The following is a 14,038-nucleotide window of genomic DNA, read 5'->3' as shown; positions in this document are numbered from 1 at the left end:
TATAAAATAGATCAATCACTTATAAAATGATGTGTATATTTTAATTATGTTCAGAGATGTATTACTAAAATATGCAATATGAAAAATCGGGTTTCACCCTCGGATGGGTCAAATAAATCAATGCCCATGTCATATATTTAAAAAAATTCACTGTTTTTGTTTTTTATTTTCCATATTTAAAAACTTTTTACCTGTATTTTATTTCATATAGTTATAGTTATTTTCTCTAGTTCCAAATACTAATAAATTGCGGTTTTTCACTTATCCCTACCGCAAACAACGACCCAAAACCCAAACTCTCCACCACTCTCACTCCGCCACAAACCACTCTCAACTCTCTTCAATTTCCCCAAAATTTTCAAACCCTTTTCGCCTCTTCATCTCACAACCACCACTAATTTCTCTGTTTCGTCGATTTTCGGTTTCCATATCTTCGAAATGGAGAATCTTAACTTAGCCCTTGTTTCTTCCCCTAAACCCCTGCTTTTGGGACATTCCTCCTCAAAAAACGTTTTCTCAAGAAGAAAGTCTTTCACTTTTGGGACGTTTCGCGTTTCTGCTAACTCTTCATCCTCTCATGTCACCAGGGCTGCTTCTAAATCTCACCAAAATCTAAAATCTGGTATTTTTTTCAATGTTATGAATATGATTTTTGCTTAGCAGAAATAGGGTCATTATGTTATGAAATTATATTGAAATTGAAGTTGAATTGACATAGTTATAATGAAGATTTCTATACAAATTGAATGTATTTCAATGTTTTACACTCATCTCTGAAGAGGCATGCATAAGTAATTCATGCTGGGAATTCAGTGCAGGGGAAGGTGAATGCGCATAGTTTTGCTAGCATTTCTTCTTCAAATGGTCAAGAAACAACATCAGTTGGAGTTAGCCCTCAGTTATCACCACCTCCACCTTCGACTGTGTAATCACACTATTCTTACTTTCACATTTTGAATTTCTTGATGTTTTATACCATGTCGTATGATTTTAAATAGATATTTATTTGATTTTGTTTATTAATTTTGCTTATATATATATATATTCTAATTTGGATTTATTTGTTCACAATATTTCTAGAGGGTCACCACTCTTTTGGATTGGCATTGGTGTTGGGTTTTCTGCACTATTTTCAGTGGTGAGAACCATAGTCAAAACTCACTTTTACATATACTGATGTTAATTTTTCATCTTTTTTATTTATGTTCAATATATTAAGGGTCATTTCTTTTTGGCAGGTAGCTTCAAGAGTAAAGGTGAGTTTCGCTTTACTGCAAGGCATGGGTTTAAACTGGTCTGTCATTTGAGTTCTACTGTAAGATATTGGGAGCATATTAAGTCAAACAAATGATTTATGGGCCAAGTGAAAGGAGCAAGTCTTTCACACCTTCAAATTTTGCACGAAGTTGCAACAAAGTTCTTTCAAACCTTATCTTTTGTGGTTTCTTTGTAGAACTGCAATAACTAATCCTGTAACTCTTCGGTACCATTTTTATACAATTTCAACATTTGTGTTTTAATCTTCTTTCAGAAATATGCAATGCAACAAGCTTTCAAGTCCATGATGGGCCAGATGAATACACAAAATAATCCATTTGACAGTGGTGCCTTTTCCTCTGGACCTCCCTTCCCCTTTCCGATGCCTTCAGCTTCAGGGCCTGCTACACCTGCCGGCTTTGCAGGTAATCAGTCTCAAGCAACTTCTACACGAAGTGCCTCTCAATCTACAGTCACAGTAGACATACCTGCAACCAAAGTAGAAGCAGCAGCCCCGGCCCCAGACATTAATGTTAAAGAGGAAGTGGAAGTAAAGAATGAACCAAAAAAATCTGGTAACATACAGTCTCTGCTCATGACTCCCATTCTTCTTCTTGTTGGATGACATGTACTACATTTGCAATTTATAAGTTGTGTGATTTTGTGTCCACTATGAGATGCAGCGTTGCATAGGTACGGGTACGTACCCAGTACCCGATACGGGTACTGGTACGGAGTACGGCATTTTTAGAAAAACTAAGGTACGGGTACGTTAGTATAATTTTTTCAAATACAATTATAAAAATAACAAAGGTGTTATATTGTTTAAATAACAACAAAACATTAAAATTACAAAACAATTTGCTTAAAAAAGTTAATATTTGCGCAATAACATTAATAAATTACACTTAAAAAGTATTCATAAATCATGATATCATTAAAAAGAACGGCTTCTAGTTTAGGTTTATCAAGAGAAAGACTAACAACTCATCTCCACCAATATCCCACATTTTTGTTGCTCCAACATTATAAACCTTAACATGAGGAGACATATATTTGTACGAACAAAAACTAAATCCTCGGTCCTCTTTGAATTGAGCCTATTCCTTTTCAATGAGTGAATAAGTTTAATTGTACTCAAATTTCTCTCCACAGGAGATGAAGAATTTGGTTGTGAAATAACTTTTTTATTTCTAAATAGAATAACTAACCTAATTTTTACTTAGGAAAAAAAGTCCAAATTATATCATCCGAAAAAAATTAAAAAAATTTGGGTACGTGGTACCAAATGTGTACCGGTTGGTGTACCAACTTAAAAAAAAACAAAAAAAATTGGTACGGCTTCGGTGCGTACCGTACGCGTACCGGTACTCGGTAAGTACCTGGTACCTGTACTTTATCTAAAATGGAGTACCCGTGCTTCAGAGATGAGATGTATATGTGGCTTTAAGAATTTAGGTCAAAGCTGTGCCCACTCACTCTTCAGTTTTACTTTTATGCTTGGTTATTTAATTTAGTACCGTTGTTATTTCTTTTTGTGTTAGACAAGTTTAAATGCGGTTGGTTGTTATGCCGAGCTTCAGGTGAAAGTCGTGTAATTTGTTTATCTTGACGTCCAAATGACTTTTGTCGATTGGTTCAACCTATCATTGGACGCATTACTAGTCTTTCCATGAATAAGTCTTTCCATGAATAAGTCTTTCCATGAATACTATCTCGCCGCTTTCTTTTTTTCTATAAACTTATAATAGCTTATGTAAGTGTATGCCATTGCATTATTTTTAAGCTTTGCTTGCTTGAAAGTATCCTCTAGCAGACTAGAGAGTGCTCCTGAAACAGGCATCAGCTGTTTTAGTTTTCGTTGAATGCGTCGCTAACTAGTCGTCATGTGAATTTGTCTTCCATTTTATGTCTGTATCATTTGGGACTATTCATGAGTGTGTGCAAACCTATTATTTTCTCAACCTTGCTTGCATGCTATCATGTTAGTTAACTGGTCCAGTTTTTTTAGCCATTTGTAATGGCCACATACTGTTATGAATTATGACAAACTGTGAAGTGCGCCCATATAAATTTGCTCGAAATTAGATTTTCCTGATAAATATTTATTTATTGCAGCTTTTGTAGACGTGTCTCCAGAAGAAACTGTGCAGAAGAATGCTTTTGAAAGATTTAAAGATGTTGATGAATCAAGTTCATTCAAGGAAGCCCGGGCTCCAGCTGAAGTGAGTTTTTAAGATTCTAGTTTTTTCTAAACATGTTTGTGATTTGTTTTGCCCTTAACATGTTATAACAATGGACATTATTGAAGGCTTCTCAAAATGGAACTCCCTTTAAACAAGGTTTTGGCGATTCACCCGGTTCTCCATCTGAACGTAAGTAAGGAGTCTGTTGAAATTGAAAATATGTACATATCTGCTTTATTGCTGAAAACCATGTGTAGTGTGATATATCATACATCTATTCAAGCTTAATTTCAAGAAATGTAATGGCGTGATGTAGACTGGGCTTGTTAAATAGATGAAATTGAAAATATGTACATATCTGCTTTATTGCTGAAAACCATGTGTAGTGTGACATATAATACATCTATTATTCAAGCTTAATTTCAAGAAATGTAATGGCGCGATGTAGACTGGGCCTGTTAAATAGATAACTTTTAATTACTAGTAGACACGTTTTCTTCTCAGATTGACATTATAGGCTGCAATTGATTTATACCTTTTTTTTGTTAATATGTAACACTTTGTGTTTGTAATATTTGTTCTTTCAAAATTGTCATAAATGAGCTGCTGTGCCTGTATGATGTACTAAATGTTCTCAATGTGACCTTGTTTATTTTTGGATAGGAAAATCAGCCTTATCGGTGGATGCTTTAGAGAAAATGATGGAGGACCCAACAGTGCAGCAGATGGTTTATCCGTAATATTAGCTCCTTTTATCTTTTAATAATGATTATTTTCCATTTCTAGTGAACACGGATAAGTTTTAAACTTCAAGTAAATCCTAGTTTTTGAATATAACAGAAAAGGTTACAGAAATTGTTTAAGTGTGTTGTTCTGTTTAATCTTAGAAATGCTTAACAGTAGTACCAAGTACCAACAGTACCTACGATACTCTACATTGATCTACCCGAGCCTTTTATTGTTTCTTTCCCACATTCTATTGGATGTTTTTGCCTCATGAGTTTTCTGCAAAAAGCGATGCTTCTGTTTAAATACTTCCCTTTCCAGTTAACTTCATTTATCTCCAAAAGACAGTGTTTTAGGTTTGCTGCTGCTCTTTGAATTGCTTACCATTGAGTGGAGCTTGTTGGTAGTCCCCCCTATTCCTATTTTCTCGTAATGAATGAACAGATTTCCAATGTGTTTTGCGTCACGGCCCCTGGATGAAAATTTATAGATTTGCATGCTTGTTTAATGTTTATATTATTCAATTTGTTTTCCTTTTTATCCAAAAGAAGACTCATAATTTTTGGGCACTGTTGCAGCTATTTACCTGAGGAAATGAGGAACCCTTCTACCTTCAAATGTAATTCTCTCAACAGTTTTCTTACTTCTGGTTCTATGCAATGTCAATCAATGTTTTAAGATTGATTCTAATGTGCACACCATAATTTTCTTAGTTTAGTTAGTGCCTTCATTGAAATTACTAATGCACAACAACATTTGAGCATACTCACATATACAATACTTTCTATATACGACACACATATATGGGTGTCTTTTCATTCATTACTAGTACCATATATGATAATGGAAGCACTATTTATGTTGTTTAAATTAAGTCTGTTGATCAAAACTCAAAAGTCATGTTTCTCACTTTCAACTGCTAATAGTTGATGTACTGTTGCTGCTTTTGACAGGGATGATGCAGAATCCTGAGTACCGTCAACAACTTGAAGCAATGCTGTAAGTTCTTTATATTGCATCTTCCGAGCCTTTTTTGTCCGCCGATATTTTCATGCTCCATGGATCCAGGTGTTATTTGTAAAATAAGGGTTTGTTTACTTTTAAGAAACATTTTCTGTATTCACTCTTAATTACAAAAATGTTGTCTTGTCTTACCTCTGTTTTCTATTTTCAAAGATTCGTATAGGAAGCAATGAAAACAATAGAACTTTCACTGTTTCATATGCAAACCTTTGAAAGCACAAAATGAAGTGAAAAGGTGGTACTTTGGTTTGGTAAATAAAAGTGGCTCACGTTTGCAACAGGCCCACGTTTGCTCATCTCCTCAGGTCAAAAGACCTTATGATAAAGGCCCACATTTGCATATGCCTTATGATAAGGGCTCAAGTGTTTGAGTTTGCTTATGCCTTATGATAAGGGCTCAAAACAAACCCTTCGACCTTCAAAAAGGAACCCTTTTGAGTTTACTTACCTGAGGAGACGAGGAACCTCTCTACCTTAAAAAAGGCCCACCTTTTGTTTGAGTTTGCAAAAGGCCCGCGTTTGAGTTTACTTATGTCTGGATTCCTTGTCACTGCATTGCTTTTAGACCTAAAGTTGCAGAAAAATGTAAATCTTATTTTGTTATTCCTCCTTAAAGTGTCATTCTATGTGCTGCAGTTACATAAGTCAATGCATTTTCCAGTGATATATTGGTAAACAGTATTCTCTGGCTACTAGAGATTCATACACCCTTTTTCTTTCTCCTATATATATTATTTGGTTTCAGAAACAACATGGGTGGAGGCACTGAATGGGACAGTCGAATGATGGACACCTTAAAGAATTTTGACCTTAATAGTCCTGATGTTAAACAACAATTTGGTAAGTTTTTTATTAATAATAATAATAATAATTTTTTATTATTATTATTATTATTATTATTATTATTGTCTTTTTTGAGAGGTGGATCAATTTGGTAATTCTTTAAGTGTGAATCTTTCTACATTCTCCTTTCCTATTTTCTAACATTTTATATTATCATTTTCATCAGATCAAATTGGGCTTTCTCCACAAGAAGTCATTTCAAAGATTATGGCCAATCCTGATGTTGCGATGGCATTTCAAAATCCCAGAGTTCAAGCAGCTATCATGGATGTAAGTTGTAATTTAAGTACCACTTCATTAACATTTCATATCAAATCTCTGAATGCTTCTTGTTTTGGTTGCAGTGTTCACAGAATCCAATGAGCATTGTTAAATATCAAAATGATAAGGAGGTATGATGATACTCATTTGACTTCAATTTCTCTTCATGGAAGCATGTTTAGCCTCTCGTACATTGAATCTGACATTTCCGTTTTTCTCTTTACATTTCAGGTCATGGATGTCTTCAATAAAATATCTGAACTCTTCCCTGGGGTTTCAGGCCCCCCTTGATTTCAATGTGTTTGTCGGTCAAGATAATATATTAGCGAAGTTATTCACGCCTTTCTTGATGAGCGATTATATTGGCTAGCTGTGTGTCACCATAAGGAACCTGTGCTCATGATTGTATACTGCAGGCTCATGATGGCTACAGCTCCAATGTGACATACAGATAATAATGACTGTGGCTTGGTCTAAATTGTTGCCATAGTTGAATTTTTGTGTTGCTAAAATAGTTGAGATTGTATATTTGGTATTTTAAATTTTTATTTTTGAGTCATTGCATTTGTAGTATGATTTTCTTCTCTACTTTTCTTCTCTACTTGTGGGACTTGGCTAATTTGAACTTCAGTTTGAAGGTACCTGAATAAATGAATGTAATCGTTTCACATAAACATAATCTTTCACAAGCTTATGCTGCATGAGTTTGAACTACTATGCTACAAGTGATAAAAAATAATCAAGGGTTATTCATTGGACAATGATGATCGCAGTATTTTGGTTGATTAAGTTTGAATGCGCATTGCATTTCGTGCATTGTGTTTAGATGGTAAAAGCTACTCCTACAAGTGACCAAGGACAATTGTAAGGGTAAATAAATACTTACTTGGAGACAACCCTAAATAAAAAATGTTTGTGAATGTGCACATAAGTAAAACAAAGTTAGAAGACAAAATGGTTAAATGATGTGATTAAACTATCTCTTTTAATTGTGAATCTTTAAAAAAAATTTATTTCAAAAGTGATTTTTATAAAAAGAAATTTGAAATGATTTTTAAGTTAAGTGATATTTTGAAATTTTAATATCTAAAAAAAGTTTAATAAAATAATGAAATATCTAAAATAAAATTTTAAGAATTATTCAAATCAAAATTTTATTTGAAAATTGTATTTTTTTAGATTGCTTTTACCCCAAATTATGTAACTTTATAAAAATTATTTAAAAAAAAAGTTAAAACAAACGGGCACAAAGCCTCTCGAGCCTTTCCCTTTTCTTCACCGATTCATACATCTTCACAACTAATTTATCATCAAATCATTCAAACATATTATAGTATACTCATTCTCGATTCTTCACCATCAATTTCAGTTTGAAATTTATTCGATACAACTGTGTAAATCAATACATAAGATAAACAGTTTGAATCAGAATCGTCTCTATAAAATCCAATGTCTTATGTAAGAAAGTATTCAATCCACCATCAAAAATGTGTTAGAGGTCATAATGTCAAAAATGTCATAATCATGTGTCTATGAAGTCTCATATGTTCTGCATGCCTTTCCACGATGCTTTCTATTGAGCCTTTCGTCGTGAGTTTTAGTAATTATGACCCATAGCATAATCGAAAGCATCAACTCATGTCTCTCAATCACATACTCATCTATTAAATCTAGGTCAAATTACGCAACTTCAAATTCATTAGCCATATATTTAAGAATCCTAATTACTTCATTATCATGGCATCCTAATTACTTCATTATCATGACTTATTTGGTTTTTAGAGTTTGATTATTATCGATTAGGGATGAGATATTGAAGAATTTGTTGAACTTGGAAGTTGTCTTGTTGTGGTGAAAATGAGAAAAAAATACTTTTAAAATTTTATAAAAAATAAAAAGAGTAGTTTAATAGATTTTGAAGTCAATTTAATGAAGACAAAAGATACAGGGTGGTGAAATTTGGAGGCAAAGAAGAAAAACAGTTGAATTTTGTGTTTGTCTTTATTACGTGGATCAATATTTTTGAAAACTTATATATTTGGTAATTATTAATTCCACTTTAAGTGGTAGAAAATAATTCTAATTTTTGAAAATATATTTTAAAATTTAAAAATGCATTTCCGAACACACAATTTTCACATTAATATATGTTTTAAATGAGATTCATTATTTTTTTTCTTCAAAATTTAATTCGGAGATGCATTTTCGAATTTGTAAAAATATATTTCCAAAAACATGTAAAACCAATGTTATATATATATATATATATATATATATATATATATATATATATATATATATATATATATATATATATATATATATATATTGGTTTTGATTCTTCACTTTATTTTTGCAAGGCAAAACCAACATACATTTTCTTTCATTACACAAAACATTTCATTACACACAAACATACATTTCCTTTCAATACACAAAAACACACACATCGTCCAATAAAAACACAACGGAATATATTTTAAGAATTCGAAAATATATTTTCTGAGTATTTTTTTTACCAAAATAAGGATCATACTTATTTACATATGAATTTAGTGCATTTAAAGTGCGTTCGAAAATGTATATCCGAATTTAAAGAGTATTTTTAGTTTTTCACGAGGGTGTAGTAATGATAGGGTGCATTAAATAATTTTTTATATTCATCTGGATTTTTGTAACCTAATTTTAACATGGATATATTTGACCTAATCACTTAAAATTAACACATCTTCCCATCCACACACCTCGCAAGTCCCTCAAATTTTCAAAAATAATATTCTCGAATTCTAAGACCCAAAGTGGAAAATTTTACCTTGTACCCCTACAATTAACCCCATACCCCTACAAAAATTTAAAAATTCCCATTTTATCCTTAATTGGTTTTAACCAATTTACCATTTCATTTTTACCATTCGGTTGAAAATTGCAAAAATTACACTTTCACACCCCTCGCACCGGAACTCCTGCAAAAAGACTTCCGGTATGTATTTTTCCAAACCGGAAGACTTTAGGAAAGACTTCCGGAACACAAAAAAAGCAAACCGGAACACTTAAGGAAAGAGTTCCGGTTCATATAAAAAAAATTCAAAAAAATTTGCATACCGGAACTCTTCTCCAAAGAGTTCCGGTATGCATTATGTGTGTTCCGGAAGTCTTTCCTAAAGTCTTCCGGTACGTCTTTTTTTTTAATTTTTAATTTTTTTTTTTACAGAAATGGAAAATCTTCCCAAAATATGTGTAGATACTACTGATGCGTTTATGACGACGGAAAGATTTGGTACACGAGAAGAGGTTATCAGATGGATTAAAAAGGTTGGAATCGACAATAAAGTAACTGTTATTATCAGTCGTTCAGATACTGAAACGGGGAAGAGAGGGAGAAGTAACAAAATAATATTTGGTTGTGATAAAGGTGGGAAACACAAGATTAGTGATAGTGGTACCCAAAGTGCGTCCAAGAAATGTGGATGTCCATTTAAAATCAGGTCGACTCCGGCGAAAGATGGATCTGGTTGGAAGATTGATGTAAAATGTGGGTTACATAATCATGGTTTACCTGATAGATTAGAAGGTCATTCGTTTATTGGTAGGTTGACCACAGATGAGAAGCAACATGTCGCTGATTTGGCAAAGAGACATGTAACACCTAGAAACATTTTGCTTTCCTTGCAAGACAAGTTTTCTGAGAATGTCACTCGGATTACGCAAGTATACAAGCATAAGAGTGTGATAGAAAAAGAGATAAGAGGTCCAAGGAGTGAGATACAACATTTGTTTAAGCTTATTGAGGATGCAGGATATGTGTATTGGAGTAGAAAACAGGATGAAATTTCGGTCACATTAGATTGGAAGAAATTTCGTTCTCATATAGCAACTACTTGGATGCTAGGATTTGCAGGACGTATGCAACATTGACAATTACTTACACCTGTATTAGCATGATTATGTAATCAAAACATAAATATGTAATCAAAACATGAAATCTATATTATTATGTCTATTATATTCAAAGCTTAATACATATAATCAATGTGAACGAGAAATATGCAAAGCTTCAAATAAATCAGAAAACTGTGGATCTTCCTCTTCAGCATTAACCTGTCTCAGATAGCGACGAATCAATGTAGATACACGAGCCCAATCAGGATCAGATGACCCGGCGTCATATACAGGAAGGGGTACCTCTCTAGGAGCGTCACGATGAGGAGGGACCAACCGTGGATGGGAAACACGATAATACCACTCCAGATAACCGTCTTCTACCTCAGATGGAGTGGTGGCCACGGAAGATGAACCGATCACATCGACAACACTCTGATGGTAACTGATCCAATCAACATCAATATCCGTCCCCATCATACAATCCAGAGGTGGGGATGGAACATACTGCCTATACCCGAACTGACGTAAACATCTATCAGGCAAGTATGGAACAACTGTTTCACCCCACTTCAAACAGCCCCTGTAAAGACATATCTCATCAAATACACGCCATGCTCTATGATCCTCAAATGGTCGCCAGATGACGTCGGTAGGTGTCAGCTCGTCCAAAATAGGTCGTAAATCATCGACCTTTAGGACTCCCTGTCTATACGACCATCTCATCGCTCGGGGAAGACCACAGTTTCCAGCAGGATTCCAATTCTCCCCTCTTTTTCCAACAGTTGGAAAATACTCGTGAATCCAACACTGTTACAAAATAAAAACATAATAAATAAAACAAATTAAGTTACAATATTTTATAAAATGAATCCAACACTTAATTAACAAAATTAAATTATATACCTGTAGGAGAGTAGGATATCCACCTAGCTGTTTGCAACTGTACATGGACGCATCTCCAAGATATCGGTAGAGGGTAACTAGTGCAACTGCTCCCCAACTATATCCTGAACATCCATCCAAGTCCCTAAACAGGAGGAGGTATCGTGCCTCTACAAGTGTAAAGGTCTTATCAGTAAATATGGTGGAACCCACCAACATCAATAGATATGCTCTAGTCGCATATGCCCAGCTGGAAGCAGCCTTATGATGTACGAATATATCATATAACCACTCCAACTTGTAATACGACCCCCTGCAGCTCCGAACATGTGACTGTGCCTGACCCTGTGACACTCCTAGGTAATCAACAGCAAGTTCAACAGCTAGCTCTTCAGTCACATCCTGAGGACTCCAAAAGATACCCCTAATGGGCAAGTGAAGTAGACATGCGACATCATCTAAAGTAATGCTCATTTCACCAAACGGCATGTGAAATGAAGATGTCTCTAGATGCCATCTTTCCACAAATGCAGAGACAAGATTTGTGTCTATCTTGTTCAGACTCGTTCTCTGCAGTGAAGCTAAACCGGATCTAGATACCCAACTCTCCATTTGTGGTGGAAGAGCCAATGGAACCCTAGAAGTCAACTTCAGTCCATGTCCGGCAACCTTCAACTCTTTCTTTGGTCCTCTTTCCTAAAAACAATTAAAACACATATTAGAAAACAAATTATAAAATATTCAACTATTATTCATTTTCAAATATAGCCCGTTTACTTACCTCACCGAACCATATATGTCGAGCAACATGATGCTCGTACTTCACCAAAAGAGACGTATCGTACGGTCCTCCTGGATATCCAGTCGGCTCAGCTGCAGCTGCAGATGAAGATGCACCCCGGTCTAACGTGCGGACTGGAATCCGGCCATCTGCACCTCTTCTTCGAACCACTGCAAAAATAATGTTAAAAAAAATAATTAAAATTAAAAAAAAAAAAAACGTACCGGAACACTTCCAAGAAGAGTTCCGGTTAGCAAAAAAAACAAAAAGCCTTCCGGAACACTTTCTTAAAGAGTTCCGGTATACATCAACCAAACCGGAAGTCTTGAAGAAAGTGTTCTGGTATACAAGTATACAAACCGGAAGACTTTCTAAAAGACTTCCGGTTCAGTGTCCATTAAAGACAACAAACCGGAACTCTTTAGAGAAGTGTTCCGGTATACAAATATCCAAACCGGAAGACTTACTCTTAAGTGTTCCGGTATACAGTGCAAAAACGCCAAATATTTGTCTTCTCCGGAAGTCTTCAACGAAAATGGTAAAAAAATTTTGAAAGGGAAAATATACCCTATTTATATGAGGGTATTTTGGTCAAAAAAAATTTAATGTAGGGGTATGGGTACAATTGTAGGGGTATAGGGTAAAATTTTCCCCAAAGTGTGTTCATTTCCATTTAAATTTGATGGACATCGATGAGCCACCAGTTAGTCCCAAGGTAGATTGTAGCCCAACATGAACCAAACTCAGATTCAAGGGGAGTACAAGACTATACACTTGTGCGTGATAGGAAGCCCCATCGTATTACACCTCTAGTGAGATATGGGTTTTAAAAACTTGGCAACATATGCCCTTCTTACTAGTTCAAGAGGCCCCTTCTACCTTTCGAGAGGCTACGACTATCCAGAAGAAAGATAAGTGGATGAGCGATATGGTGGATGAGACAAAGTCCTTGAAAAAGAATGAGACATGGGATCTTGTTCAACTGCCACAAGGAAATAGATATTGGTTGCAAGTGGGTATACAAGAAAAAGCCAACAGTAACAAAAAAGAAGGGGGAAAGTTCAATGCTCTCCTAGTTGCAAAGGGGTATTCATAACAAAAGGGGATTGATTGTGATGAGATTTTCAGTCTGGTCGTTAGACACACTTCTATCATAGCAGCATTGGCCCTGGTAGCCAACAAGAATATGCATTTAGAGCATATGGATGTGAAAATAACTTTCCTCCATGATAATATATAGGAGCAAATCTACATGGAGCAGACATAGGAGTTCAGTGAGACTGGACATGGAAAACTTGTTTGCAAATTAAATAGGTCTTTGCATGAATTGAAGCAATCTCCAAGGTAGTGGTACAAGCGCTTTGATTCATACATGCTCCAGATTGACTATAGAAAGTTTGATTATGATTGTTGTGTTTATGTGAGAATCCTTGATGATGGCTATTTTATTTTCCTATTACTTTATATGGATGATATATTAATTGTTGCCAACCATATGCATGATGTAAATGAGTTGAAGACCAAGTTGGGTAAGGAGTTTGATATGAAGGATTTGGATGTTGTAAAGAAGATTCTTGGGATGAAAATTCACAGGGACAGGGGAGCTAATAAATTATGGTTGTCTCAGAAAATCTATGTTGAAGGTGTTTTGAGCATATTTGACATGATCAAGGCAAAGCATGTGAGTACTCCATTGGCGAATCATTTTAAGCTCTCTTTGGAACAATATCCAAAGACGGGCTCAGAGATTAAAGGTATGTCTAAGATTCTTTATGCTAGTGTAGTTGGTTGTTTGGTGTATGATATGGTTTGCACTAGACCGAATTTTGCACAAGCAGTTAGTCAAGTGTGCAAGTTCACGTCCAATCCAGGAAAGCAGTCAAGTGGATCCAAAGGTACTTGAAGGGTACATAGGATCGTGGTATCATGTTTAGCATGGATCAGGGTATTTCATTAGTTGTGGGATATGTGGATTCTGACTATGCAAGTGATCTAGATGATATAAGGTCTACAACAAGGCATGTCTTTACTCTTGCAGGGGATGTATATGATGAAAGTCATCATTTCAATCCATAGTAGCTATGTCTACAACTGAGGCAAAATACACGACAATAGTTGAAGCTGCCAAGGAAGCATCGTGGCTTATAGGGTTAGTAGTGTTAATCAAGGTGGAGTTCAGTTGTATTGTGATAGTCAG

General features: G+C 34.9%; 1 protein-coding gene across 1 annotated transcript; it reads left to right on the top strand.

Annotated features, from left to right (window-relative positions):
- Positions 1–235: 235 nt before the first annotated feature.
- Positions 236–7,051, top strand: LOC127084335 (protein TIC 40, chloroplastic). Its single transcript, NM_001426890.1, has 14 exons — positions 236–622; positions 814–925; positions 1,081–1,138; positions 1,239–1,256; positions 1,532–1,832; positions 3,376–3,482; positions 3,569–3,632; positions 4,107–4,179; positions 4,748–4,788; positions 5,123–5,168; positions 5,938–6,032; positions 6,202–6,305; positions 6,380–6,427; positions 6,528–7,051. Exons 1-14 carry the CDS (start codon positions 439–441, stop codon positions 6,585–6,587), a joined length of 1,311 nt encoding a protein of 436 aa, NP_001413819.1. The 5' UTR covers positions 236–438; the 3' UTR covers positions 6,588–7,051.
- Positions 7,052–14,038: the final 6,987 nt, after the last annotated feature.

The sequence above is a fragment of the Lathyrus oleraceus genome, chromosome 5 (genome assembly GCF_024323335.1).
Source record: "Lathyrus oleraceus cultivar Zhongwan6 chromosome 5, CAAS_Psat_ZW6_1.0, whole genome shotgun sequence".
In the NCBI taxonomy this organism is placed as follows: Eukaryota; Viridiplantae; Streptophyta; class Magnoliopsida; order Fabales; family Fabaceae; genus Lathyrus; species Lathyrus oleraceus.
This window is presented reverse-complemented; position numbering and strand designations above follow the sequence as displayed.

Bases quoted from the DNA above. Each gene is read 5' to 3' on its own strand.
- LOC127084335 (NM_001426890.1), top strand. From the start codon at position 439: ATGGAGAATCTTAACTTAGCCCTTGTTTCTTCCCCTAAACCCCTGCTT. The intron at 926-1,080 runs GTAATCACACTA...CAATATTTCTAG, and splicing joins CCACCTCCACCTTCGACTGT to AGGGTCACCACTCTTTTGGA. The intron at 6,428-6,527 runs GTATGATGATAC...TTTACATTTCAG, and splicing joins AATATCAAAATGATAAGGAG to GTCATGGATGTCTTCAATAA.